The sequence below is a fragment of the Cydia splendana genome, chromosome 24 (assembly GCF_910591565.1).
Source record: "Cydia splendana chromosome 24, ilCydSple1.2, whole genome shotgun sequence".
NCBI lineage: Eukaryota > Metazoa > Arthropoda > Insecta > Lepidoptera > Tortricidae > Cydia > Cydia splendana.
Genome location: NC_085983.1, coordinates 9,487,133 through 9,514,083, shown reverse-complemented (window position 1 = coordinate 9,514,083; position 26,951 = coordinate 9,487,133). Strand labels below are relative to the sequence as shown.

Here is a 26,951-nt window from a genome sequence, read left to right as displayed (position 1 = left end):
TAAAGTCATTGGCGCGTAAATGAATCATCTTTAAGTTATTTGCACTATACTTACCTATTGCTATATCATGATGGAAGAATAAAATAAGAATACTTAGTGACAATGATCATACAAAACAAATAGCATTCCTCAAATAAGGGGTCATTCATTAATTACGTCACACGAATTTCTAGGTGTTTTGACCCCCCCCCCCCTTGTCACATTTGGCAAACCCCTCCCCCCTAGTGTGACGTCACATTTTTTCTACGAAATCGCCAAATCGAATTAAGTAAGTACCTAGGTATTATTAATATTTTATCAAAATATTTTTAACGATATAAATATTAGTAATTTTATAACCCAAAACTGCTTAGGAAAGAAAATTAAAAGAATAAAAACGATTATCGTTTTTAAAACTTGTTATTTAAATGTACAGCGAATAAAATAATTTAAAAAAAAAATTCGGTTACTGATGAAGTTAAAGTGACGTCACAAAGTTTGTTACTCCCCCCTCCCCCATGTCACAATATGTCACATTTTCTTGACCCCCTCCCCCCCCCTAAACGTGTGACGTAATTAATGGGTGACTAAGGTTGTTTTGCCGGATGGCGTCGCTAATTAGGTACCTACTCTAGTTAGCAAGTAAATATACTCTGTCAAGCCATTTCAGTCAGTAGAAAAGAGCGGCAAATTTAAAAAAATGTGTCACGTGCAATAATATATTACTCTTCGAATGCCGCAAAAATGTGACACGCTCTTATGGCTCTACAAATAAGATCGTGTCAGATATTTTTGCGGCCTTCGTTGTGTAACATATTATTGCAGGTAGGTGCGAAGGGTTATCGTCCCATAGAAAATTTGAATATCGCGCCTTTTTCTACTGACAAACTCGTTAGACCGACTATAAATAAAAACAAATGATATTGTTACAGGGCCACTAATATTCCTGGGACTGCTGTCGACCACAACATGCCTGCCACTAGAAGAAAAAGAAGACCCAACACCTACCACAGATAACATAGAGCACCTCCAAAAAACCATAAACGTCGTCTCTTACATCCAAAACTTTAAAAACGTAATGGCCGACTACGTTAACACACAATACAACCTAACCGAACATGACATGGAAAAAATAAAGCAAACACTAGAAGAATTTCTAGTCAAATTCGCTAACGATCTTCGAGAAACCGTTGATGATCAACAGAAGAATGTGACGTTTGAAAAAGAGCGCGAAAAAATTCAAGATGGCGTCCCCGACGCGACTTTCGTGGAAATAAGAGATAGGATTATGACAGAATTTCCGGATATAAAAGAGGAAACCGCTGATGTGATTGTGTATAAGTTGAGGAAGAATTTGTATGAGACGCGGCATAAGATTGATTATGTTATTAAGACCTCAGAGAGGGAATTCGAATATGCCGTAGCCTAGTTTTTCAGAAAGATCAAAGTATTTAAGGTTTTTTTTAGAAATGGGTTTGGCCTATACAGGATGGCTAAAAAATAAGTGCATTCTCGTTGCCAGGGAGGTTCTGGGATTATACTAAGCAACTTTTACTATGGGACCGACCTCAAACGCGAACAAAAATTTGGCTGTTTCATACATTTTGGCTGGTCTATTTTCTATTGGAGGGTAAATTTTATTTCGCGATTTTGGGGTTGGTCCAATAGTAAAAGTTGCTCAGTATGATCCCAAAACCTCCCTGGCAACGGGAATGCATTTATTTTTTAGCCACCCTGTATACTTTGGCAAGCCATTTCAGTCAGTAGAAAAGGCGGTAAATTTAAAAAATATAGACGCGAAGGTGTTCTCCCATACTAAAAATTTGTAACTAAATATATGCCCCTCCCCCCGGCCATAGCAACTGCTGAGAGCTGTAATAATTTATGACAGAAATAAAACTAAAGATATACTAAAATTATTTTATTTGTAAATACAGAACTTTATAATAAAGAATCCAATATATACTCATTATTTATCAACTTCATTTCATAGATTACAGTCACTTAAATATTAAAATTAAAGTCTAAAATATGAGCATCATAACAAGTATCAATAAAATGTAGAATAGTCAATTCATCCTCGCGTTGTCCCGGCATTTTGCCACGGCTCATGGAAGCCTCGGGTCTGCTTGACAACTAATCCCAAGAATTGACGTAGGCACTAGTTTTTACGAAAGCGACTGCCATCTTACCTTCCAACCCAGAGGGTAAACTAGGCCTTATTAGGATTAGTCCGGTTTCCTCACGATGTTTTCCTTCACCGAAAAGCAACTGGTAAATATCAAATGATATTTCATACAAAAGTTCCGAACTCATTCGTACGAGCCGGGGTGTGAACCCGCGACCTTCGGATTGCAATTCCGCTCTTACCGTTAGGCCACCAGCGCTTTTTGAACTTTGCGAACCAGTGTGACCCTGAGGTCAATTTCCACAGGGCCAGGACCCTAAGGTCCTACTGGTCTTTGACCATGAATTCGACCTGTTTCTTAGCCGGGAAGACCTTATGAACTCGCTTGCGGTGGGTGTATAGAGACGCTTTCTGCTTGAAGCTCTGTTGGCACAAGTCGCAGGTGAGCGGCCGAGCGCCGGAGTGGATCACCTCGTGTTGGTTTAATGCCTTTTTGTCCTGAAAAATACAATTTATTATTATCTTGAAGCAGGACAACTACTACTACATAACATTATCAAACTGCACTCGGAACTTAATCGCGTATTTAAGTTTTAAAATTTACCTCCGACGTTCGAGGACGGCGTTGTCCCCGTGGTCTCGGAGAAGACTGGCTCAAGTTGACATCATGGTATAATAATATACTCCGCCTGGTACTCCATTCCGAGATTCGCGTATGACCTAACTGACACGCGCCTACGTCATCATGCTGTTTACAGGTTCTCAAACTTTGAAATGTGGGAGAATTTTGACCAACGGTGAAAATTATTTTAACGGCATTAATTTTAAGTTATTCATGTAGAAACATAGTAAAATAAAACAAATCTAATGTATTAAATTAAACTTTATTTATCTATACAAGACAAACGTTTAAAAAACTAATTCACAGTTACACATTAATTACCAAGCTTACGACGTGAAAAGTTTGGAAAACACTGCGACTGCTGACACTGAGCGAGAAGGAAATAACAATTAACACGCGTTCGACAAGGATGACGGTCAGGGCATGAAGTTATCTAGATCCGAATTGTCAAATGTGCACAGCGCTATCCTGTGTTGCCAGTAGTATAAACAGAATTACCCGAAAGTCTGAAATTTCCTTCGTGAATCGGAAGATATTGCTAACGAGTAATTAAAAATGACGTGTTATTGTAAAATTTAAGCTAAAATACATATAAATGAAAATTATAAAATTATAAAGAAATATTTTAACTTATTAACCATAGGTATAATGTACCCATGTAACATGTTATGTTGAAATAAAGTGGCAATGTTATTGTGACGTAGGCCCGTGTCACTCTGGGAATGGAAGACCATGTTTTATTAGGTTGTCTATTGTTTGTCCGAAAATTATATAAAATAATACTCATATGCCCGAATTTTATTTGCCCGAATTGTTTGTTTACCATAAAAATGATGTGACATACTCTTTGTTTACCCGATTATTAGATTCCAGAACGTACGAGTGCCATACGTGTCGTTGTCCATATTATTAATTGTAATAATATTATTTAATAGAATATTTAAACCTCACTAACCCACTTTTCCAGTAGTATTTCTTTTCTGTAAGGGTCGCAGTTCAAACCTAACCTAACCCATTTTTCTAGTAGCATTTGGTTTCTGTAAGGGTCGCAATTCAAACCTAACCTAACCCACTTTTCTGATAGCATTTCTTTTCTGTAAGGGTCGCAGTTCAAACCTAACCTAACCTACTTTACTAGTAGCATTTATTTTCTGTGTGGGGTGCAGTTCAAACCTAATCTAACCCACTTTTCCAATAGCATTTCTTTTCTGTAAGGGTCGCAGTTCAAACCTAACCTAACCCACTTTTCCAGTAGCATTACTTTTCTGTAAGGGTCGCAGTTCAAACCTAACCTAACCCATTTTTCTAGTAGCATTTGGTTTCTGTAAAAAAAAATTATTATGGCTAGTGATAATTATGGCTTACAATGATGATGACAAATGATATTATTGAAATTGATTTTATGGGAAACAAAGTTTCTGGCACGTGACTAATATAGTAAACAATAAGTATTGCATATGTAATTATGGGAAACAATATAATGGCTGTTGACTATTATGGCAAATGAAATTATGGCAAATGAAATTCTGGCAAGTGGGTGTATACCGTTTTATTAGACCATGGGCTCAAGTTGACATCAACATCTTCTAGCCGCGCGAGTTTTTCGAACTACCCGCACTTGGTCTTGTTTATCAGTTTGAACGTTTTGCGCACTAGGGATGTTACTCTGTCGACACACAACACTAACGATATTCGATTTATCGACTGTCGATATTCGTTTCCGCTTACATTTACTAATGACTGGATTCCATGTGGATGAGATCTTAAAACCCTCGTCCCGATTAAAATTGCAATGTTTTTTGATTTCAATGGCTTCCCGCACTTTTCTACTGTAGAAATGGCGATCCGTGGAAAGGATTTTAGGGTTATGCAGCTCAATCCAGTGGTTTGCTCCTGACTCCAGCAGCAGCAACGCGATTAAGTCCCGAGTGCAGTTTGATAATGTTTAATAATCGTGAAAGTTTAAATCGGTGTTACTACTACATAAATACCGCATACAATGCATATATGGCGGATATGATATTCAACCCTATTGACAGCTATTTTTTATTATATGCAGTAAGGGGTTAATTGTTGGAGAATTTACTGTAAAACATCGTTTTGTAAGACAGTGAGTGAGTTTTGCGTCTGTTTTATTATCTATTTTTCTGACTATTATCACTGGGTATGACCGAAGAGAATAAATAGTATAGAAGGGTCCTGTCATAGTAAATTTTGTAGTCACAGTAAATTTACTGCCATCTACCGACACACGACTAAAACTCAAAATGAAAACGTATAAAACTATCGAAATAATTTATATATATGGATAAATGATTTTATTATTTTTATATCATTTTGATCCATGTTCATTCACTGATATCTATGTGTTAAAATTGTTAAATATGAAACGGTGTCGTCACGCCATCTAGCCGAGCATAGGCCAATGACTTTTTCTTGATTTCCGAATGACTTTTTCTTGATTTCCGAGGCACGTTTTTTCCTTAGACTTTATTCATCTTATACGAAGTTACATATGTCTTTGCTTATACGCAGGGATTAGAGTGACCCCTGCGTTGGTCGGGACGCAACGGCATTTGGTAACAAACCACTATCTACATTGTACCATAGAGTAATATAAGTAAAGAAGGAGTGGTAACTCCATACATCAGTTTTCTTATCAAAACGCGCGTTATTTCGTAGTCGACATCTAACGTCAAGTGTCGGTACTGACGAAAAATGTACTGCTAAAACAATTTACAACTAATATTAGAAGCAGGAGTTGAAAATCGAGTTTCGAGTTATAATATTACCTGAAAATTGTTGAGCATTAGAGTTTTTGTTCGCCGCGACATCTATTGTCGACTAGCAGTACTAATAAATTCCGCTACTTGACGCTACACGTCGACTACGAAATAACTCGCGTTTTGGTAAGAAAACTGATGTATGGAATTACCACTCTTTCTTTACTTATATTACTTACGTACGACTACCCGAGGTTTTCATCGTTTTTTAGACAAGTTTTGAATCGTATCTCCTTTTTTTGCACTACAGATAGAATTTGCATTATAAGACAAAACGGTTATCTGTTTTTCAATCTTTTATCTCCGGTTTTGTCCACCGGATTTTGAAAAAGATAAATACTTTTTTTTAATTTTTTAAACATTGTCAAAAAAAAAAACACTTTTTTCGTTTTTTTGCAGTGAAGGATCTTACATGTACGAAATCTACATATTTGGGTTCGTCTTTGACGTCTCGAAAAAGGTGTCCAGGGTTTTAATTTTAAACTAATTAACACAAAAGTTATGGCCAGAAAACCAGTTTTTGTAGCCTAAAATTGTTCAAATTTGATGCCAAATATCTCGAAGAACTTTGAAGTAAATATGGGATACTATATTGCTTAAAGCCGTTGCTGTTAATATAATAAGCTACAAAAAACATTAGAAAACTAAGGGATTCAGATCGAAGGTCATTGGCGTGGGGTAGCCCCTTAAGTACCCCATAGTCTAATAAAACATGGTCTTCTATTCCCAGAGTGATACAGGCCTACGTCACAACAACATGGCCGCTATATATAGCGCTATCGCATATTATCATATAGCGCTGTCGTATGATGACGTAGGCTTGTGTCAGTTAGGTGACCTAGAAAAGACGGGAATGGAGTACCAGGCGGAGTATATTATTATACCATGAAGTACCCTAGTTTTCATACCAATTGTAATTGTATAAAAAAGTGGATACTTATGTTAGGGATCCGACGTACACGGTTGGAAATGCGTGTGTAGAAATATATGCTCACAGTGAAAGCCTTCCTGCATATCTGACAGACGTGGTTCCTGGGTTTCTCCTTCTTCTCACCGTGCACCCGCATCATATGTTTCTCCACGTTGGCGCGGGACGCTATTGGCTGCAAAAAAAATATATTTTAGTGAGCTATTTTTAAAGTGGTAGAGTAAAAACGGGTAAGTGCGAGTCGGACTCGCGCACGAAGGATTCCGTACTCCGTACCATTACGCAAAAAAATCACGTTTAACCCTTTGTGTCACAATTTTTTATTAATTATACAATTTTTAGTAATAAAAGCGTGCAGTAGTGTATGGCTTATGATGACTAAAATAAGGGAAAACACTTTACAGTCAATTTTGAAGGGGATGTATGTAAATAGGTGGTTGGTATAGATGACCACCAGGACGAAAAGAGTTAACAGTTTTGAATGATTCTCGGTTAGTTCCACTAGACTTATATCGACCGGGATATGAACCGTGATTACCTTTTGTATTGTTTGCGAGCTCCCGATATTTCGACGCAGTTACATGCATCGTGTTCACGGGTAAACAATACAAATTACTGTTCATATCCCGGTCGATATGTCTAGTAAAAACACGTTTGTTGTATGGAAGCCCCACTTGAATATTTATTTTATTCTGTTTTTAGTATTTGTTGTTATAGCTGCAACCGAAATACATCATGTGTGAAAATTTCAACTGTCTAGCTATCACGGTTCATTAGATACAGCCCGGTGACAGACAGACGGACGGACAGTGGGGTCTTAGTAATAGGGTCCTGTTTTTACCCTTTGGGTACGGAACCCTAAAAACAAAGAAGAACATTGTGCTGGTAGTTGAAATGGTTTGCATTGCCTGTTTGGTCGGGTAGCCTTTATTCTTGACGGACGAAGCGAAGCCGAGTTCGCCAAATGACGACGAATCAATAACCCTTATTGCACTACTATTCTTTGTCTCTGGTAGGGTAAAGGTACCTTATCGCAGGCGGGGCACTTGTGCGCAGTCTTGCCGAGGTGCTGGTAGTTGAAGTGGTTCTGCATCGCCTCTTTGGTCGGATAGCCTTTATTCTTGACGGACGAAGCGAAGCCGAGTGCGACAAAATAACACGAATCAGTAGCCCTTATTGCACTACTATTCTTTGTCTATGGTAGGGTAAAGGTACCTTATCGCAGACGGGGCACTTGTGCGCAGTCTTGCCGAGGTGCTGGTAGTTGAAGTGGTTCTGCATCGCCTCTTTGGTCGGATAGCCTTTATTCTTGACGGACGAAGCGAAGCCGAGTGCGACAAAATAACACGAATCAGTAGCCCTTATTGCACTACTATTCTTTGTCTATGGTAGGGTAAAGGTACCTTATCGCAGGCGGGGCACTTGTGCGCAGTCTTGCCGAGGTGCTGGTAGTTGAAGTGGTTCTGCATCGCCTCTTTGGTCGGATAGCCTTTATTCTTGACGGACGAAGCGAAGCCGAGTGCGACAAAATAACACGAATCAGTAGCCCTTATTGCACTACTATTCTTTGTCTATGGTAGGGTAAAGGTACCTTATCGCAGGCGGGGCACTTGTGCGCAGTCTCGCCGAGGTGCTGGTAGTTGAAGTGGTTCTGCATCGCCTCTTTGGTCGGATAGCCTTTATTCTTGACGGACGAAGCGAAGCCGAGTGCGACAAAATAACACGAATCAGTAGCCCTTATTGCACTACTATTCTTTGTCTATGGTAGGGTAAAGGTACCTTATCGCAGGCGGGGCACTTGTGCGCAGTCTTGCCGAGGTGCTGGTAGTTGAAGTGGTTCTGCATCGCCTCTTTGGTCGGATAGCCTTTATTCTTGACGGACGAAGCGAAGCCGAGTGCGACAAAATAACACGAATCAGTAGCCCTTATTGCACTACTATTCTTTGTCTATGGTAGGGTAAAGGTACCTTATCGCAGACGGGGCACTTGTGCGCAGTCTTGCCGAGGTGCTGGTAGTTGAAGTGGTTCTGCATCGCCTCTTTGGTCGGATAGCCTTTATTCTTGACGGACGAAGCGAAGCCGAGTGCGACAAAATAACACGAATCAGTAGCCCTTATTGCACTACTATTCTTTGTCTATGGTAGGGTAAAGGTACCTTATCGCAGGCGGGGCACTTGTGCGCAGTCTCGCCGAGGTGCTGGTAGTTGAAGTGGTTCTGCATCGCCTCTTTGGTCGGATAGCCTTTATTCTTGACGGACGAAGCGAAGCCGAGTGCGACAAAATAACACGAATCAGTAGCCCTTATTGCACTACTATTCTTTGTCTATGGTAGGGTAAAGGTACCTTATCGCAGACGGGGCACTTGTGCGCAGTCTTGCCGAGGTGCTGGTAGTTGAAGTGGTCCTGCATCGCCTCTTTGGTCGGGTAGCCCTTATTGCACATGGGACACGGGAATCTGCATAAAATGAAAATACTATAAATATAGGATAAGATATCATGTTTAAAATTTCAATTTATTTAATTTATAACAAATATATAATCGATGAGTTACCTCAAAAAAAAATTGCTTAAATTTAGAAGCCATTTTCATATTTTTAGCTTTTTATGCACAATTGTTACAAATTTTTAGACGTTTTAAACCTATGTAGGTGATTTTTTTCTATCGAGCAAGAGTCACAAAATCAGGATTCGAATCGACGAAGTCACTAGAAAAATCCTCCAAATTGCTTATTACATTTTTGGCAACCGTATTGTGATCTAAAAAAGCAGTACGATTTTTCAAAAACTCCGCTATTAACCTACGGCACCTTAATAGACTGTACGATAAGTGCTCAACAACGACCGGTCTGACCTAGTGGGTAGTGACCCTGCCTATAAAGCCGATGCTCCCGGGTTCGAATCCTGGTAAGGGCATTTATTTGTATGATGATACAGATATTTGTTCCTGAGTCATGTTTGTTTTCTATGTATTTTAAGTATTTATATATTATATATATCGTTGTCTGAGTACCCACAACACAAGCTTTCTTGAGCTTACCGTAGGGCTTAGTCAATTTGTGTAAAAATGTCCTATAATAATTATTTATTATTATCACTGTCTGAATATAAGACAAGCTAGCGGCATTCGATCAGTATTTTTGCCCATAACGGCCCGTACAAAATTATACCTTGTGTTAACGGCGCAAAGTCTATACTCACTTGAAGACTTGATCCGAAGCGTGTGCTCTCGAGTATTTCAAGTGCGCCTGATATGTGGCCAGGTGGGAGAATATCTGCAATAATAATATTAATTAGATAAATCGACGGCCTAGTCGGTAGTGATCCTGCCTACGAAGCAGGAGGTCCCGGGCTCGAATCCTGGCATAGAGAAATATAGTATAGAGTGCTCACTCCATGTATCAGTATTGGTACCAAAAAAATTAGTATTTTCATAGTCGACATCTAGCATCGAGTAGCGGAATTATCAGTACTTTAAGTAGCAGTAGTAGTACATGGGATTCTTCAAGAAGCGGGTATTTAGGGTTCTCAAGGGTCGGCAACGCTTAAGTGGCTCCTGTGGTGTTGCTTATGTCCATGGGCGACGATGACCGCTTCCCATCAGGCGGCTCGTCTGCTCGTTTGCTGACTATAACATAAAAAAAAAAAAAAAAAAAAAAAAAAAGTACTGTCAAATGACAATCGATGTAGCACCGACCGGAAAGTCTAATGCTCAACAACAAGATTTTCCGGTCGGTACCAAAACTGATGTATGGAGTGAACACTCTTGTCTTACTATATTTCTCTAGGATCCTGGTAAGGGCATTTATTTGTGTGTTCATCACAAATATTTGTTCCTGAGTTATGGATGTTTTCTACGTATATTAGTATTTATATATAATTACATATTATACGTATCGTCGTCTAGTACCCACAACACAAGTCTTATTGAGCTTACCGTGGGACTAGATTGATCTGTGTAAAATTGTCCTTTATTATTCCTTATTTATTTCTCCTCTTAAGTTAGGTAATTTATAATATGAATATAAAAGTAAAATATAAAAAACATTTACAAAACAATATAAAATACATATAAACACATTATAAAAAACCTAACCTAGATTGCCGCCGGCAGCGGGGCTTGGCCCAAGCTGCCGGTGGTCAGGGCCGCAGAGTGAGGAACCGACGTACTATTTATTTATTAGATAAATAAACTTTATTGAATATAAGTTTTTGACAAAAACTTAATTTTTGTTACAAGCTTTTATCGCTGACTGTAGTTTTCTCTCCACAGGCAACTAATACTCATCGAGACAATTCTAAAAACCCCAAACACATTTAGGTTGCGTTGTTTTATCACATAGTTCCTATGGGCCACCTCCTGTCTCCATCATCAGATTAGCCCCATGTCATCATAATATTGCATTGTCATCGGATTTACATATCTACGCAAAATTTCAGCTCAATCGGAATCTTGGAATCAAAATTTGACACACTAACATACTGCAAGCAAGCTGAAACGGAGACCCTTGCTCTCGCTCGGCCAATTACCTTTTTACAGTCGACACACTCGTATCTGCTCTTGTTCTCGTGCCTCTGTATGTGGTAATTGAGTTGTATCACTCGCACCATCTTGTGGCAGATCGGGCATTCCTCCTTGGGCAGCGGGCCGTCGTGCAGTCTGTGTGGGACATAAACTTACCTTTTTACAGTCGACACACTCGTATCTGCTCTTGTTCTCGTGCCTCTGTATGTGGTACTTGAGTTGTATCACTCGCACCATCTTGTGGCAGATCGGGCATTCCTCCTTGGGCAGCGGGCCGTCGTGCAGTCTGTGTGGGACATAAACTTACCTTTTTACAGTCGACACACTCGTATCTGCTCTTGTTCTCGTGCCTCTGTATGTGGTACTTGAGTTGTACCACTCGCACCATCTTGTGGCAGATCGGGCATTCCTCCTTGGGCAGCGGGCCGTCGTGCAGTCTGTGTGGGACATAAACTTACCTTTTTACAGTCGACACACTCGTATCTGCTCTTGTTCTCGTGCCTCTGTATGTGGTACTTGAGTTGTATCACTCGCACCATCTTGTGGCAGATCGGGCATTCCTCCTTGGGCAGCGGGCCGTCGTGCAGTCTGTGTGGGACATAAACTTACCTTGTTACAGTCGACACACTCGTATCTGCTCGTGTTTTCGTGCCTCTGTATGTGGTACTTGAGTTGTATCACTCGCACCATCTTGTGGCAGATCGGGCATTCCTCCTTGGGCAGCGGGCCGTCGTGCAGCCTGTGTGGGACATAAACTTACCTTGTTACAGTCGACACACTCGTATCTGCTCTTGTTCTCGTGCCTCTGTATGTGGTACTTGAGTTGTATCACTCGCACCATCTTGTGGCAGATCGGGCATTCCTCCTTGGGCAGCGGGCCGTCGTGCAGCCTGTGTGGGACATAAACTTACCTTGTTACAGTCGACACACTCGTATCTGCTCTTGTTCTCGTGCCTCTGTATGTGGTACTTGAGTTGTATCACTCGCACCATCTTGTGGCAGATCGGGCATTCCTCCTTGGGCAGCGGGCCTTCGTGCAGTCTGTGTGGGACATAAAAAGTTGTAACTGATTTTTGTGGTGTCATAAAATGAAGAGAGGTAAAATAATTATTAGTCGTGTTTTAAGAGCTGAACTAGATGACGCTCTACATCCTACAAAATTAAGGCCAGTCCAGACGGGGTGATCAAATCGACCCATTTGATCAGAAAAGGAATTGGCGTCAATCTCATCTACCGTCCACAAGTACACACTACACAATTTAATCACCAATTTTAGATGTGTGGTGACATTAAAGCGCTCTTAATTAAAAATAGTGCACTCAAACGCGCACTAGTGTCACAAATTGGTATTCTTACGTCCGCACCTCCATTTTATCGGTTATCATAAATAAATATTATAAGGACATTCTTACACAAAATAATCTTACAATCGAATAAAGTTGAATCGGCGAGCCAAATTGGCGTTTGCGTCCACACCACCTGATTTGATCAGATAATAATTATAATCTCTCTCAACGAATTAAATATTTTTTTTTCTGGTCGCTCATAATGGGCCTCATAAGGCTCAAGGTCACTCAAAGAGCAATGGAGCGAGCTCGGGGTTTCCCTGCGTGATCGAATCAGAAATGAGGAGATCCGCAGGAGAACCAAAGTTGTATAGCTCTGAGAATTGCCAGACTTAAGTGGCAGTGGGCGGGCCACATTGCTCGCAGAACCGAGGGCCGATGGGGCAGATAGGTTCTCGAGTGGCGACCACGTACTGGAAGACGCAGCGTGGGAGGGCCCCAGACTAGATGGACCGACGATCTGGTTAAAGTCGCGGGAAACCTTTGGTTGAGGGCAGCGAACCGTTCGCTGTGGAGATCCTTGGGGGAGGCCTTTGTCCAGCAGTGGACGTCTTTCGGCTGAGATGATGATGAAGCTTATCGTGAGGTCTACAGCTCACAGAGCCGCTATAGTTCGTTTTTTTTAGCATTAGAATAAAGGTAAACAATCTTGACGTGTCTTTTTATTGAAAAAGACTTTTGAAAAATAAGTCACGGCAAATATGTAACAATTATGAATCATAGAAGATAATTTACATTATTTTGCTTTCATAAGTAATAGTTACTGATTTTTAAAAAGCGTTTTTCTATTAAAGGACTCGTCAAGATCGCGTAGTCTTTTTCTAATGCTAAAAAAAACGCACTATAGTATGTAAAAAATAATACCTTAAATGTGTTGCCAGCGTGGTCCGGTTGACGAAGCGTTTCTTGCAGTGGTCACACTGTAACCCTTCTCTGTGAAAACGGGCCACGTGGTTCTTGCGAGCGCGGGAATTCCTTAAAAAAACAATATTAGGAACATAAATATTGTAATGCATTTTAGTATTTTTAGTGTTCACATTTGTCTTTTCCATATCTGAAATTTAAGAATATTTGTGACATTAATATACAGTTTTTTTACAAAATTACAGTTCTTGAATAATACGGCCAATGATGATAATGGATCGTCGCATTTTAGTATGAATTGTGACACGCATATAATTTACAATTTTGTATGAAAAGTTGAATTTCCAGTTCAACTTTTAGTAGTAAGTTGGAAGGTATATGTTATAGAATGCTTACTTAAAGAACATGTCACACTCGAGACATTGGTAGCCCTCCAAGGTAGTCTTAGACAACAGTTTGCGCAGGACGCCTGGCCTGGATGGGGGCTCCTTTTAGACCAGGGGGGGAGGTACGGTAGATAGGTGTTAAGAATGCTTACTTGAAGAACATGTCACACTCGAGACACTGGTGTCCCTCTATGGTAGTCTTAGACAACAGTTTGCGCAGGACGCCTCGCTTGGAGGGGGCTCTATTTAGACCAGGGGGGGAGGTACGGTAGATAGGTGTTAAGAATGCTTACTTGAAGAACATGTCACACTCGAGACACTGGTATCCCTCTATGGTAGTCTTAGACAACAGTTTGCGCAGGACGCCTGGCCTGGATGGGGGCTCCTTTTAGACCAGGGGGGGTAGGGGGAGGTAGGTATAGTATAAATTATCTCAGAGGAATTTTTCGGGTTCGGGTGCTAATCCGTTAAACAAAAGCCTTTGTTTCTTTTAAGAGCGCTCTACAGCACGTGCCAAAGCAACCATTTCGTTTAAAAAGCAACTATCGTGATAGTATTAAGGTTCAAATTCATGGGACAGCTCGTTCAGAGAACAATCAGGGTGGTCTTGTTTTTGGAGATAACAAAACGTGTTATCTCCGTTATGGGCTGTTTTATGAATTTGAACCATATAAATAGAATGGTAAGTTTGCTTTTTAAACGGGCTTGTTCCCGTTACTTATGTCGGGACTATTAGCAGTAAGTAGTGTAACCACTGCATAAAGGAAACAATATCTTTTGTTTAACAGACTAGGGTCCGAGCCCGAAAAAATCACCTGAGTTAATTCATACTATAGGTGTTATAGAATGCTTACTTGAAGAACATGTCACACTCGAGACACTGGTAGCCCTCTATAGTGGTCTTGGATAGCAATTTTCGCAGGTCTCCTGGCTTGGGCGGGTTCGACGGTGGCTCCTTTTTCTTACGATTCTGAAATATACAAATTATATGACGACCGATCTGGCTTAGCGCCACTTGCGCAATCCCACTAACCCGGGGTTAACCGGTTAAACCGTTAACCCAGTGTCAAATTGTACTGGTAACCATGGTAACTCTTAACCGGTGGTGGTAGGTTTAACCGGTTAACCCCGGGTTAGTGAATGGTGCAAGTGGCCCTTAGTGGGTAGTGACCCTGCCTGTGAAGCCGCAGTCCAGGGGTTCGGAAATAGAGTTGACTTTTCGTTGTTGGAAAATTGAACGAAAAAAAGCAAAAGCGACTCTGTGCCAATTGAATAGGATTTATATTTCATCGCACTAAAGAGGTACTATATGTAGGACCTTGGGCCTTAGGAGGTTTAAGACGACCGGTCTGGCTTAGTGGGTACCGTGCCTGTGACGCCGATGGTCCCGGGTTCGAATCCCGGTAAGGACATTTATTTGTGTGATGAACACAAATATTTGTACCTGAGTCATGGGTGTTTCCTATGTATATGTGACGTTATCTATGAAAAGGGACCTTATTGTCGATGGCGCTTACGCCATTATTAACGATGCTCCATTATAAATACAATGCCGCGCGATGCTGTGCGGTGTAAGCGCCATCGACAATAAGGTCCCTTTTCATAGATAATGCCCCATATAAGTATGTATTTATCTATATAAGTATGCCATTGCCTCGCCTAGCACCCATAGTACAAGCTTTGCTTAGTTTGGGGCTAGGTTGATCTGTGTAAGATGTCCCCTGATATTTATTTGTTTTTCGGAAGTTATGTACGAAATATCATTTGATATTTACCAGTCGCTTTTCGGTGAAGGAAAACATCGTGAGGAAACCGGACTGATCCTAATGAGGCCTAGTTTCCCCTCTGGGCTGGAAGGTCAGATGGCAGTCGCTTTCGTAAAAACTAGTGCCTACGTCAAATCATGGGATTAGTTGTCAAGCGGACCCCAGGCTCCCACGAGCCGTGGCAAAATGCCGGGATAGCGCGAGGAAGAAGGAAGGACATATTAGATGTAACTTTTTACCTTCCTCTGCTCGGTGCCTCCGATGACGACTTGCTGCGCCGACGGCTTGGCTATGTGCGTGTCCTGATGTGCCTGCATGGCGGCCACCAGCCGCGTCGAGTGTCCGCACAGCTTGCAGATGTGACGTAAGTAATGTGTCTCTACGTGGGATTGGAGTTTGGAGTCTTCCACGTATTTATAGCAGACTTTGCAGGGGGAAAAGCCGGGTTTCTAAAAAAAATGGTTGTCTGTAAAGTCGGTTTACGGACGATAATTTAGTGAATAAAATCAGGCGTTACTTTGCGGAAATCCGTATTAATCAAAACCAAAATATTACTTTGCTAATCCGCGAAAAGATAACGTGCCAGTCAATCAGTGTTAACCCGTTATGCTTACTTGCGTATGTTTTACATGCAAATAATGACGATAATTTTTCGTGATAACGTCATAAGAAAACATTAACATTACATTACCAAAAAGAATAGATAGTATAGAGGGGTCCTGTCATTGTAAATTTTGTAGTCACTGTAAATTTACTGCCATCTATCGACACACGACTAAAACTCAAAATGAAAACGTATAAAGTTATCAAAAAATGTATATATATGGATAAATGATTTTAATTATTTTTATATCATTTTGATCCATGTTCATTCACTGATATCTATGTGTTAAAATTGTTAAATATGAAACGGTGTCGTCACGCCATCTAGCCGAGGATAGGCTAAAGGTGTGTGCGGCATCTATTCGAGAATGACTTTTACTTGAATTCCGAGGCACGTTTTTTCCTTAGACTTTATTCGTCTTATACGAAGTTACATATGTCTTTGACATTACGTAACGTTACCATGGAGATCCGTCCACAATGTTACCATGGAGATCAGTCCACAACGTGACACTTTTTCGTGCATGCTACCGGTGTTTATCGATTTATAAGACGTTATCACGTCAAAAAACATGAAAGTTAGCCATAGCACAGTGTAAAAACCGGCCAAGTGCGAGTCGGACTCACGCACGAAGGGTTCCGTACCATTACGCAAAAACGGCAAAATAAATCACGTTTGTTGTATGGGAGCCCCACTTAAATTTTTTTTTTTGTTTTTAGTATGTGTTGTTATAGCGGCAACAGAAATACATCATCTGTGAAAATTTTAACTGTCTAGCTATCACAGATCACGAGATACAGGCTGATGACAGACAGACAGACGGACAGTGGAGTCTTAGTAATAGGGTCACGTTTTTACCCTTTGGGTACGGAACCCTAAAAAAATGAAAGTTAACCATAGCATAGACCTGACTTCGGGCAAACTCGGCTGCGTTCGGCTCAGCATTGCTCCGAGTAATTATTAGGGTTGACACAACTTGACGTCCCTTTGCGTGCACGACCACAGATAAGATACTTACTTGAAACAACAACCCTAAATAGTCGAAAGGGATAGTGCCATAAGTTAGAAAGGGATATCATGATTCGACCCTGAATCGCTGTCAAACTTCGGTTTTGTAGGAAGTGTCCTTTCTGTACGGTAGTACTATTACTTATTCTGTGGCAGCGGTACTGATAATTCCACTACTCGATGCTAGATGTCGACTGCGAAAATAATCAAAACTGGTGTATGGAGTGAGCACTCTTATTCTTACTAGAGTCAGACCAAGAAAAGTCTGCAGCGGATTTGATGGCCCACGCAGTGCACTTGTTATTTTAAACGTCAAACTTCTATGAAAACATGACGTATAATTAACACTTACATTGCGTGGGCTATCAAATCCGCTGCAGACTTTTCTTGGTCCGACTCTACATTTCTCTATGACCGTACTAAAAAAGCAATACTCACAGCCCTGTGGTCGGACACGAAGTGGTCCTCAACTTGCTGCTGCGTATAGAACCCTATTATGCACAGTTCACATTTGTACACCGAGCTAGCGTATTGTACTTTCTCTTTCGCTTCCTCTCTGCAAAATAATAGTACATTATTGTATCATACAACGTTTTACTTTGTTTTAACACATTCAGGGCCAAGAACCCGGCTGTCGGGTACACTGTTCCTGTACTGTAATTTCCTATTTCGCACTTGTATCGTAAATAACTATTTATTATTATTTATTTATAGTTGGTCAAGCAAATCTTGTCAGTAGAAAAAGGCGGCAAATTTAAAAAATGCAGGCGCGAAGGGTTATCGTCCCACAGAAAATTTGAATTTCGCGCCTTTTCCTACTGGCAAGATTTGCTTGACCAACTATATTTAATAAAATACAGAAGTATTCTTAAAAGTAGTCATAGCCCCGCAAAACTCAACAATGAGTTTGACTGTGGGGTCATCAGTCTCTAGTTATTCATTAATAACTTGTAAATGTAATAGATATAAGATTTAAGATTTATTTATTTTTTTATTTTTGTTCCGTAGAGGAACAGATTAATATTAATTACTTTCTATGCATATGTAAATAGGTATTTTTCTTACATACAAAGCAACACAATTAGGAAAGAATATATTTTCGTGTAGTAGCTAGATATTTGAACTGGCAACTGCATTTATCTCAAAAGCCCTTCCGGCGCCACACAACCGCGCCACCTAGCGAGGATAAAAAAACTCTTCGCCCGCCGTTAAAACTAAATGGCCGCGTTCGATCCGCGCTCCGATTAAAATAATTCATATATCGGTTCCCGTCGCTGCGATCCAAGTGAAAATCAACCAGAGACTAATTAGTGACCCAGTGCCCCTTATGGATATATGCAGCTGTCGATAAAGTAGAGGATTTCCCAATCATCATACATAGACCACCACGTGGTACGTGAAGGTGCTGCTGGATTTATGTAAGTTGCTCTCAATTTATCTCGGCTACAATTTTATTTTATTTATTTTAGATTTAAGCTAGTTATTAATTTCGTTTAGTAATACCTCTGTATATATTGTATGTAAATAAAAGATTTTGATTTACAGAAAAAAAAAATGTAATTAAATTACTACAATATATTATGGTAGTGTTATTTTAACATAAGTTTTAAATTTAGGCTTATTAACACACTTTATTACTTTGCTTTTATTATTATAACATAGATATTTGTAATATACTTGTAATATAAATATACTATGTATATTACCAAAGAGAATTAAATCACTGCCTACATTTTATATATTACCTTGAAGCAAGCATTTCAGCTTCACTCATAAACTCCGTGAAGTATTTCATCTTCTGCGCTGCAGTTTTCTCCTCTTTCGCCTTGACTGGTTTTGATATTATTACTGCCTCGATTTTCGGCGCCGACGGCATTGTTCTGTGGAATAAACACAAATAATTATGTCTAGTATGAAAAATAAATAAATAAAATATTTGCCTCGCTAATGGGGAGTACTTAGGCCAGGGGTTCCCAAACTATGCACCGCGGCGCCCTGGGGCGCCGTAGACAGTATAGAGGGGCGCTGTGAGGCAATACACCTCACCATGGTGTGTAGCCACTAGCCAACGTGCAATCGTTAACGCTCCGTATATATAGCGAACGAAATGCAACTGTCACTGTCGCATTAGGGGGGTAGAGTGATAGAGATGATTACGATACGCTACGGAGTATAAACGATTGGTACGTGGCTACGCGCCCATGTTACCTATCATCTATTTCGAATAGCCTAGCTATATATTCTAGGTATCTTTAGGTATTTAAATTAAAGTAAACAAATAATTCGTAAATTTTCGGGTAGTTATAACATTTATTGGTTAACCAACCAAATACAAAACCGCCTGGATCTGTCACTGAACGACCTGACTTTAACCTTTAACCATTTGAGGGTAGATTTTGTTTACTTTTATTTAAATACCTAAGCATTGTCGACAACACCGTCCTCGAGACGTCAGAGGTAAATCTAAAATCTTAAAACTTAAATACGCGATTAACTCCCGTTGTACAATTTAACAATGAAACAGAGCCTTTAACTTACTCTATGTTAAGTTCCTCGAGCTCTCCTTTCATGCGGTAGGTCTCAATCCGCGTCATGTCGTCGGTGCCGACCACTATGTGCGACATGACGCCCGTCACCGGGTTCTCTAGTACTATCTCTGGCACTGAAAAAGAGAGTAATGGCACAGAATATATAATAGTACCGTACAGAAAGGAAACTTCCTACAAAACCGAAGTTTGACAGCGGTTCAGGGACGAATCGTGCTGTCCCTTTGGCACTATCCCTTTCGGCTATTTAGGGTTGTCAAAAATCAAGTAATTATTCAGATAAGAATCTGTGACTGTGTGGGACGTCAAGTTGTGCCAACCCTAATAATTGCTCGGACATTGACAAATTCACCCTGTGCAAAATTGCAGGGAGTAATCCAGAAAAAAAAAATAGCTTGGAGCAATGCTGAGCCGAACAGAGCCGAAAAAGCCCGTTCTAGTTTCCTACCCCTGATATTACCTTACAGCATGCTTGGACATTGGCAAATTCTCCGTGTAAAATTGCAGGAAGGAAGAAAAAAAAAATTGCTTGGAGCAATGCTGAGCCGAAAAAGCCCATTCTAGTTTCCTACCCCTAATATTACCTTCCAGCATGCTCGGACATTGGCAAATTCACCCTGTGTAAAATTGCAGGAAGGCAGAAAAAAAATTGCTTGGAGCAATGCCGAGCCGAAAAAGCCCATTCTAGTTTCCTACCCCTAATATTACCTTCCAGCATGCTCGGACATTGGCAAATTCACCCTGTGTAAAATTGCAGGAAGGCAGAAAAAAAATTGCTTGGAGCAATGCTGAGCCGAAAAAGCCCATTCTAGTTTCCTACCCCTAATATTACCTTCCGGCATGCTCGGACATTGGCAAATTCACCCTGTGTAAAATTGCAGGAAGGCAGAAAAAAAATTGCTTGGAGCAATGCTGAGCCGAAAAAGCCCGTTCTAGTTTCCTACCCCTAATATTACCTTCCAGCATATGTCCGTCCATCTCCAAATTGATATTCTCCCTAACTGCCTGCGCGACATCATATTGCTCATGCTTCACATTCTGCGCTGAGCTGATGGCTATATACTGCGGCCACTCATCCCGAGTTGTGTAGTCGAAGAATATACTGTCGTACTCCATCTTGGTGGTGACCTCCAGGCTTGAGAGGGATTGGGACATGTAGGTGTGGTCCATGGTCTGCAAAATACAATAAAGGTCGAAGTATCTATTCTATCTCTCTATTAAGCCCTTTTATTCTGAGTTAAAGTATGTCTCTAAGCTCAGTGTGCCGCTTGGCAAAGGCCTCCTCTAGCTCTTTCCTTTAGGGTCTGTCGTGGGCCACTCTTCTCCAGTTCGGTCCCACTGTGAGTTTGAGTTCATCCTCCCATCTGGTTCGAGGCCTCCTCTGGCTCCGTGTGCAATATCTTGGGTACCAGGTTTAAGTATATTCAAAGCAAACAAGTTACCCTATGGTACCCAAGAGATGGAAGTAGAAAAAGACATCCAAAAACAAGATGGGTAGATGAAATCCGCTTAAACTTGGGGCCTTACTGGTAGTGTTGCAGAGGACAGAGCACAGTTGCAGAAGGTTGGAGGAGACCTATGCCAAAAGGCACACCTTGTACTGTGATAAATTTTGTAGTTTACAAAAATGATAATATCAATTTAATTACTGTTGTACCCATTTTAATAATTGGTTGGCATAGGCCTCCTCCAATCTTCTCCACTGTACTTTGTCGTCTGCAACTCTGGACCTATATTCAAAGCCTAGCTTGGTTAGGGCTTGTAGAGTTGCTGTAGAGAAGCTTGGCTCTACATGAGATCTGGGGTCCATTTCTTGAACAATATTGGTCTAATATTATTGGTGTATTGTCATGGGCCCCAGATAACTTTTTGACAGTGCAAGCCACATAATGGTCTCCTCTTCCCAACAATTTTACAAAAAAATGTTTCTGGAGGGATTTATTTTATTCTGTATACCTCTTGCGAGCCGCTCAACGCAAGGACCCGGATATGCTCCTGTGCGCTGTGCACCTGCCGCTTGAATTTCATGAACTTCTTCATCATTGCCAGGCACTCCCAGCAGATTATCTGCTCCATTCCGGACAGGCTGTTATCAAACTGTAACATTAAACAGTTTATTAACGCTTGTCTGTGTATGATAAAGATATTAGTTATTTATAAAATGGTTCCATTATTGGTATCAGCACATTAAAACTTTTGGGCGTGAATTTGAAATATTTATATGCTAACTGGCCTTCTTTCTCTTTACGTTCTAAATGTACAAATAAATGAACATAGAGTACGTACTGTACGTATAGGTATGCTACTTTACGTAATTCAATAAAAAAGAGTTTAACTAAGTTAAAACTTTTGAAAACTCACCCTGTCTCCCGCAAAATCGTACATAAGCAGACGAAATATTTGATACACTGGAGCTAGCCCATTTATGGATATTAAATTCCGATCTGTGCTCAAACAGGTACAACAAACGACTCTGTACCCGCTTTCAACCTCTTGTTCCATCACGGACATAGTTATAGTTTGTAAACAAACTTTTCAAATTAAATATACAAGATTAGATTTCAAATCATAACAAAAAGTAATACTTCCATGTAAAATAGACGAAAATTAAGAAGACCACGCAACTATACTGGGACACCACAAAATGGCTGCTTTACACAATGTTGCCATATCAATAACATTTTTTAAGCTGCATTTTTATAATAACTAGGATTCCTTTTTTTTCACTATCATTAATAAATAAGCGCTAATTATTTATTATCATAACAAAATTGAATTGATTATACTAAAATAGTGGCCCAGATTAATAAACGTCATCGTGCTAATCATCTGTCAGTTCGTAAGCTGGCAATACTCTTTTTAAAGGTATGTCCACATGTGTCCACATCTCGTGATTCTACAAATCGATAAACCGATTTTCATACCAAATTATGACGTTTCGATTTCGTACAGCACTATTTTAATAATGGCGGCGATTTGTTTTGTTGTATGTTTTTGATTTGAAACTGTTTTCGTAAATTATCACTTAAATGCAGTTTAAATAATGATTATGTGCATAAAAAAAAATCTATAATTACATAAAGTATGTGTCCATCCATTGAGCAGCCATGAAAATCCCCTTTTTTGTGCTAAATTAATATAACTTTCTATTTTGTGAACGCCGTGAAAAATTCTTCTAAAATGGAAAACAAGCACACTGTTGTTGATAAATTGCTGTGCATGGCGTGTCTGTGTGTGGGCAGGACCCTGCAGAAAGTTACTGACGAGAGAATGAAGCGGTTTTACTTGGACACCTTAAATGAAATTCCTGTAAGATTTTTGAATAAGATATGCTAGTATTAAGGCACTAACACCCCTGTTACTTGTATACCTAGTATTCAGATTAAGTCTCACGCAAATCTCAAATACTGCTTCTTTATTCCTTTTTTGTAGTCACGTAAAAGTGATATGGGGCATACATCTATTTGTATAAAAATGAATCCTTATTTCCCTTGGTCACGGCATCACGCGTCAACGGCTGCTGGACCAATTTCACTAACTCTTTTTCTGTTGTGTTTATTATTGTCAGGAGAAGGTGCTTATGAAAGAAAAAAAACAATGGGTTGCACTCTGGGAGTGCCGGCAGAAGTGAAAAGTCAATGACATTGTAACAGTTACATTGTACAGTTGGTTGCGTCTTACGTCAAAATATTAATAACCGCGCCATCTAGTGCAAACTGTTTGCAGCACTATGTATAATTGAGGTTAACGCCATCTAGCGTTATTTCGTCGCATTACTTGAAACCCCTAAGCACATCATTGTTAGTACTCAAGTTATATTAGTACCAGTTAGAGGGAAACTCACTAGATGGCATTTAAAACACGTAACGTTCGTTACATGTCCGTCACACGTGACGTCACGTCTTACGTCTTACGCTCTCGCGGGTTTAACATTTATTCCCCATCACAAAAAGTGCACAGTGCCGCTAAAGAAGTTTTCACTTCAAAAATTAAGAAAGTGCAAAAGAAAATAGATAGATATAGGTAGGTGAAACGAAGTTCGCCTGGTCGATAGATAATAATATGTTTTAATTTGCAGCTATGTGATGTGCCCCAAGTGTGTCCAAACATTTGTTGGGAGTGTGAGGCTCTGCTGCGGAAAGTGGTTTGTTTCAAGGAACAAGTAATGGACTCTTACAGGATTCTCCAAACTTATACTAACGAGGTTAGTAATAAGGTATACTGTTTGCCCATTCTGCCATTCTGGGATTAGTTGCCAAGCGGACCCCAGGCTCCCATGAGCCGTGGCAAAATGCCGTGATAATGCGAAGAAGAAGACTGTTTGCCCATTCTGACTGGTAAAGAATGCCCCATGGCATTAAGTTCGCCTTTCGTACATTTAGGCTACAAAAAAGGGAATACCATTTTGAAGAACAAGCTTTATCAAGGGGTGTAGGAATCTGGTACAGAACAATCCAAGCTAGACCCTTGTTTTGATTCTGCCAATCTTGCTAGAGAAGTGTTAGTCTCAGCTTTCCGAGTCCGGTCTGGACACATCCCTACAAATAAGTTTCTGTGTGTGATGGGTGTTAAACCGTCACCTCTGTGTCTAGTCTGTCAGAAGACTGATGACTTGTCTCACGTGTTATTGGACTGCGTCCGAATTCGAAATAATTTTTGGTAGTTTGGGCTCCATGCACAATGGACAGATCAATTGTTGGTTGGCAGAGCCTTTATCTGACAAAGCAATCAGAGTATACCACTTTATTGATCTCTCCCTTGAGTAGGGAACTATGAAAGCACCCATGAGGCTGACATGTTCACCTGGAGTGTCCAAAGCCTCAATACAAATCAGATAAATAAAATTAAGTTTATATTCTATTTGGTCCAATAAAGTGATAAATAAATGAATATTTCCAGAACCTGTATGAATGCCTGCTGACGGATATAAGCCGCCCCCCGCGGCTGCTAGTCAGAGTCAACAGCCCTGTGAACGTAGCCCCGGACTTGGAGGAGAAGCCAAACGTACAGAAGGACGTTCAGCTCACTGTGTATGTTAAAGATGAGGTTAAGATTGACTGGGACGATGATAGAGGTAACTTTACAGTAATCGAAAATATTACATGATCAAATAATGTAGGTTAAAGTCAGGTCGTTAAGTGACTGATCCAGGCGGTTTTGTATTTGGTTGGTTAACCAATAAATGTTGTAACTACCCGAAAATGTACAAATTGTTTGTTTACTTTTATTTAAATACCTACAGATACAGAGTTTATTTATAGGCTTGTGCCTGCTCGTAGTGCTCGTTCACTACAGAGAGTGCTCCACTCTCGGTCAATGAACTACAATTGGTCAAAACAACTAGTTAAATCTTTTAGTTCCTTTAGTTCAGCTCGGTTATTGAGAGCCGGGAATGAATAGGAATCAGTTTTTCATTGGATTTTTTTGTAATCTTTGGTAACTGAATATGATTCTAGTTGTACGATACGATATGTCGATATTAAACATTAAAACACCTTAACACATTGAAAAAATATCAATATAAAGAAAAAAAAACCGGGCAAGTGCGAGTCGGACTCGCGCTCGAAGGGTTCCGTACCATAATGCAAAAAAAAACGAAAAAAAAAGCAAAAAAAAAAACGGTCACCCATCCAAGTACTGACCACTCCCGACGTTGCTTAACTTTGGTCAAAAATCACGTTTGTTGTATGGGAGCCCCATTTAAATCTTTATTTTATTCTGTTTTTAGTATTTGTTGTTATAGCGGCAACAGAAGTACATCATCTGTGAAAATTTCAACTGTCTAGCTATCACGGTTCGTGAGATACAGCCTGGTGACAGACGGACGGACGGACGGACGGACAGCGAAGTCTTAGTAATAGGGTCCCGTTTTACCCTTTGGGTACGGAACCCTAAAAATGATTTTCCTTCATATTTTACGGGCTAAGGAGTATCACGTCGTTCTTTCATCTCGTTAGTTAGTGTGGGTCAAATCTTGGAAGCTAAATTTGACCCACTTTTCGATTTCCCGTTGAGCTGAAATTTCGCATACAGTATGTCAATCAGATGACAATGCAATATTATGATGACACGGAGCTGATCTGATGATGGAGACAGGAGGTGGCCATGGGAACTCCGTGATAAAACAACGCAAACGAATTGTGTTTGGGGTTGTTGGAATTATCTCGATGAGTATTAGTTGCCTGTCGAAAGAAAAGTACAGTCAGCGATAAAAGCTCGTACCAAAAATGATTTTTTTGCCAAAAACTTATTACCTGTATTTCTAGATGACCTGGACATAACACCGGCTGAACTCGAGGACCCAGTGGTGGACGAACCATTGGACATTAAAATAGTGAAGACTGAGACTGGGAAGAAACGGAAAAAGAAAGTGAAGAAGACTAGTTTGAAAAATAAAACTAAGGTGCGTATTTTTATGTTTACAGTACCTACATATGGTGCTCCATTACGACACCTTGTGCTATAATAAGCACATTACGTAACTAAGTTGAAAATTTAAAGGGCCATATGTACTGTAAAACGTTGCACGATACACGTGCGAATAGATAATTCGCAACTCGTTGTAAATTTCCTGTTTTCGCACTTGTATCCTAAATAACTATTACTTAAATCAAAGAATCATTGATCGCAGTAGAGATGTAAAGTTAAAAAAAATAGAGCCCCTGAGTTTGACAGCCGAATGAGATGGCGCTGTATAGCTACATATGTGTTTAATAGACCGCGGGCCAGGCGCAAATATCGTCAGTCATCGCCTCCCGCTTGATACTTTGCCAGATGATAGTTTAGATGCTATCATGAATTAAAAAAATAGTCAGCCGGTTGTATCGCGGTGGAAAGACCGTCAGTTGATCATGTCCGCAAATCCATAAGGCGTTTATTGAAATGCCTGATGAAATATGCAAAGTTTCATGATTTAGTCATTACTATAATAAAAAGGTACAGCGCTTATTTTTTACATGTTTATGCAAGTAGCTGACGGTCTTTCCACCGCTATACAACTGGCTGACGGACGACGGTTTTTATTTTATAATAACATCTAAACTATCTTCTCACAAACTATCAAACAGGAGGCGATGACAAAATATGACAATAATTCTTACCTAAACTTTTTTTCAGAGGAATAAACAAAAATCCGACGGCAAAATAATAACCATAGAGCTATCCTACGAGGAAATGTTAGCGGAGCGCGAGAGAGAGGCGACCAGAGACAACTACCTGAAGGCCCAGTACAGATGTACTACATGTATTATAGGATATAACTATATCAAGTCGTATGAGGCACATATGACGAATAAGCATTCTAGTGTGAGTACATCACTGCAACTTATAAAACAAAGTCCCCCGCCGCGTCTGTCTGTTTTTGTGTTTGTTCGCGATAAACTCAAAAACTACTGAACGGATTTTCATGCGGTTTTCACCTATCAATAGAGTGATTCTTGAGGAAGGTTTAAGTGTATTTGTTAATCCGT

At 40.1% G+C, this 26,951-nt stretch overlaps 2 protein-coding genes across 3 annotated transcripts in view; one reads left to right on the top strand and one right to left on the bottom strand.

Moving 5' to 3' along the window:
• Nucleotides 1-2,052: 2,052 nt before the first annotated feature.
• On the bottom strand, nt 2,053-22,175 carry LOC134802370 (zinc finger protein 888-like). Of its 2 annotated transcripts, XM_063775003.1 has the most exons (14): nt 21,844-22,175; nt 21,439-21,579; nt 20,439-20,655; nt 19,475-19,598; nt 18,682-18,816; nt 17,375-17,492; nt 15,564-15,773; nt 14,413-14,528; nt 13,173-13,283; nt 11,723-11,852; nt 9,639-9,712; nt 8,784-8,895; nt 6,508-6,615; nt 2,053-2,605 (listed from the first exon to the last, which is right to left on the bottom strand). In XM_063775003.1, the coding sequence occupies exons 1-14, from the start codon at nt 21,991-21,993 to the stop codon at nt 2,432-2,434; spliced, it is 1,920 nt and encodes a 639-aa protein (XP_063631073.1). In that variant the 5' UTR covers nt 21,994-22,175; the 3' UTR covers nt 2,053-2,431. The 2 variants fall into 2 exon arrangements, 1 of the variants encoding a protein (XP_063631073.1); XR_010145837.1 differs by lacking the exons at nt 2,053-2,605; nt 6,508-6,615 and having other exon boundaries at nt 8,859-8,895; nt 11,723-12,003; nt 21,844-22,171.
• Nucleotides 22,176-22,457: 282 nt separating this feature from the next.
• LOC134802413 (zinc finger and SCAN domain-containing protein 32-like) overlaps nt 22,458-26,951 on the top strand; it is a 29,486-nt gene continuing 24,992 nt past the window's right edge. The window contains exons 1-5 of the mRNA XM_063775071.1: nt 22,458-22,791; nt 23,561-23,686; nt 24,382-24,556; nt 25,749-25,885; nt 26,599-26,787. Coding sequence (XP_063631141.1) covers nt 22,663-22,791; nt 23,561-23,686; nt 24,382-24,556; nt 25,749-25,885; nt 26,599-26,787 — 756 coding nt within the window. The 5' untranslated portion in view covers nt 22,458-22,662. The remainder of the gene's footprint in view (nt 22,792-23,560; nt 23,687-24,381; nt 24,557-25,748; nt 25,886-26,598; nt 26,788-26,951) is intronic.

What these genes read in the sequence shown, in the direction of transcription:
- LOC134802370 (XM_063775003.1), bottom strand. Translation starts at nt 21,993, where the DNA reads ATGTCCGTGATGGAACAAGAGGTTGAAAGCGGGTACAGAGTCGTTTGT. An exon ending in ACGATTTTGCGGGAGACAGG is followed by an intron (nt 21,580 to 21,843) that starts GTGAGTTTTCAA and finishes TTAATGTTACAG; the next exon opens with TTTGATAACAGCCTGTCCGG. An exon ending in GCTTCGGATCAAGTCTTCAA is followed by an intron (nt 8,896 to 9,638) that starts GTGAGTATAGAC and finishes CATTTTATGCAG; the next exon opens with ATTCCCGTGTCCCATGTGCA.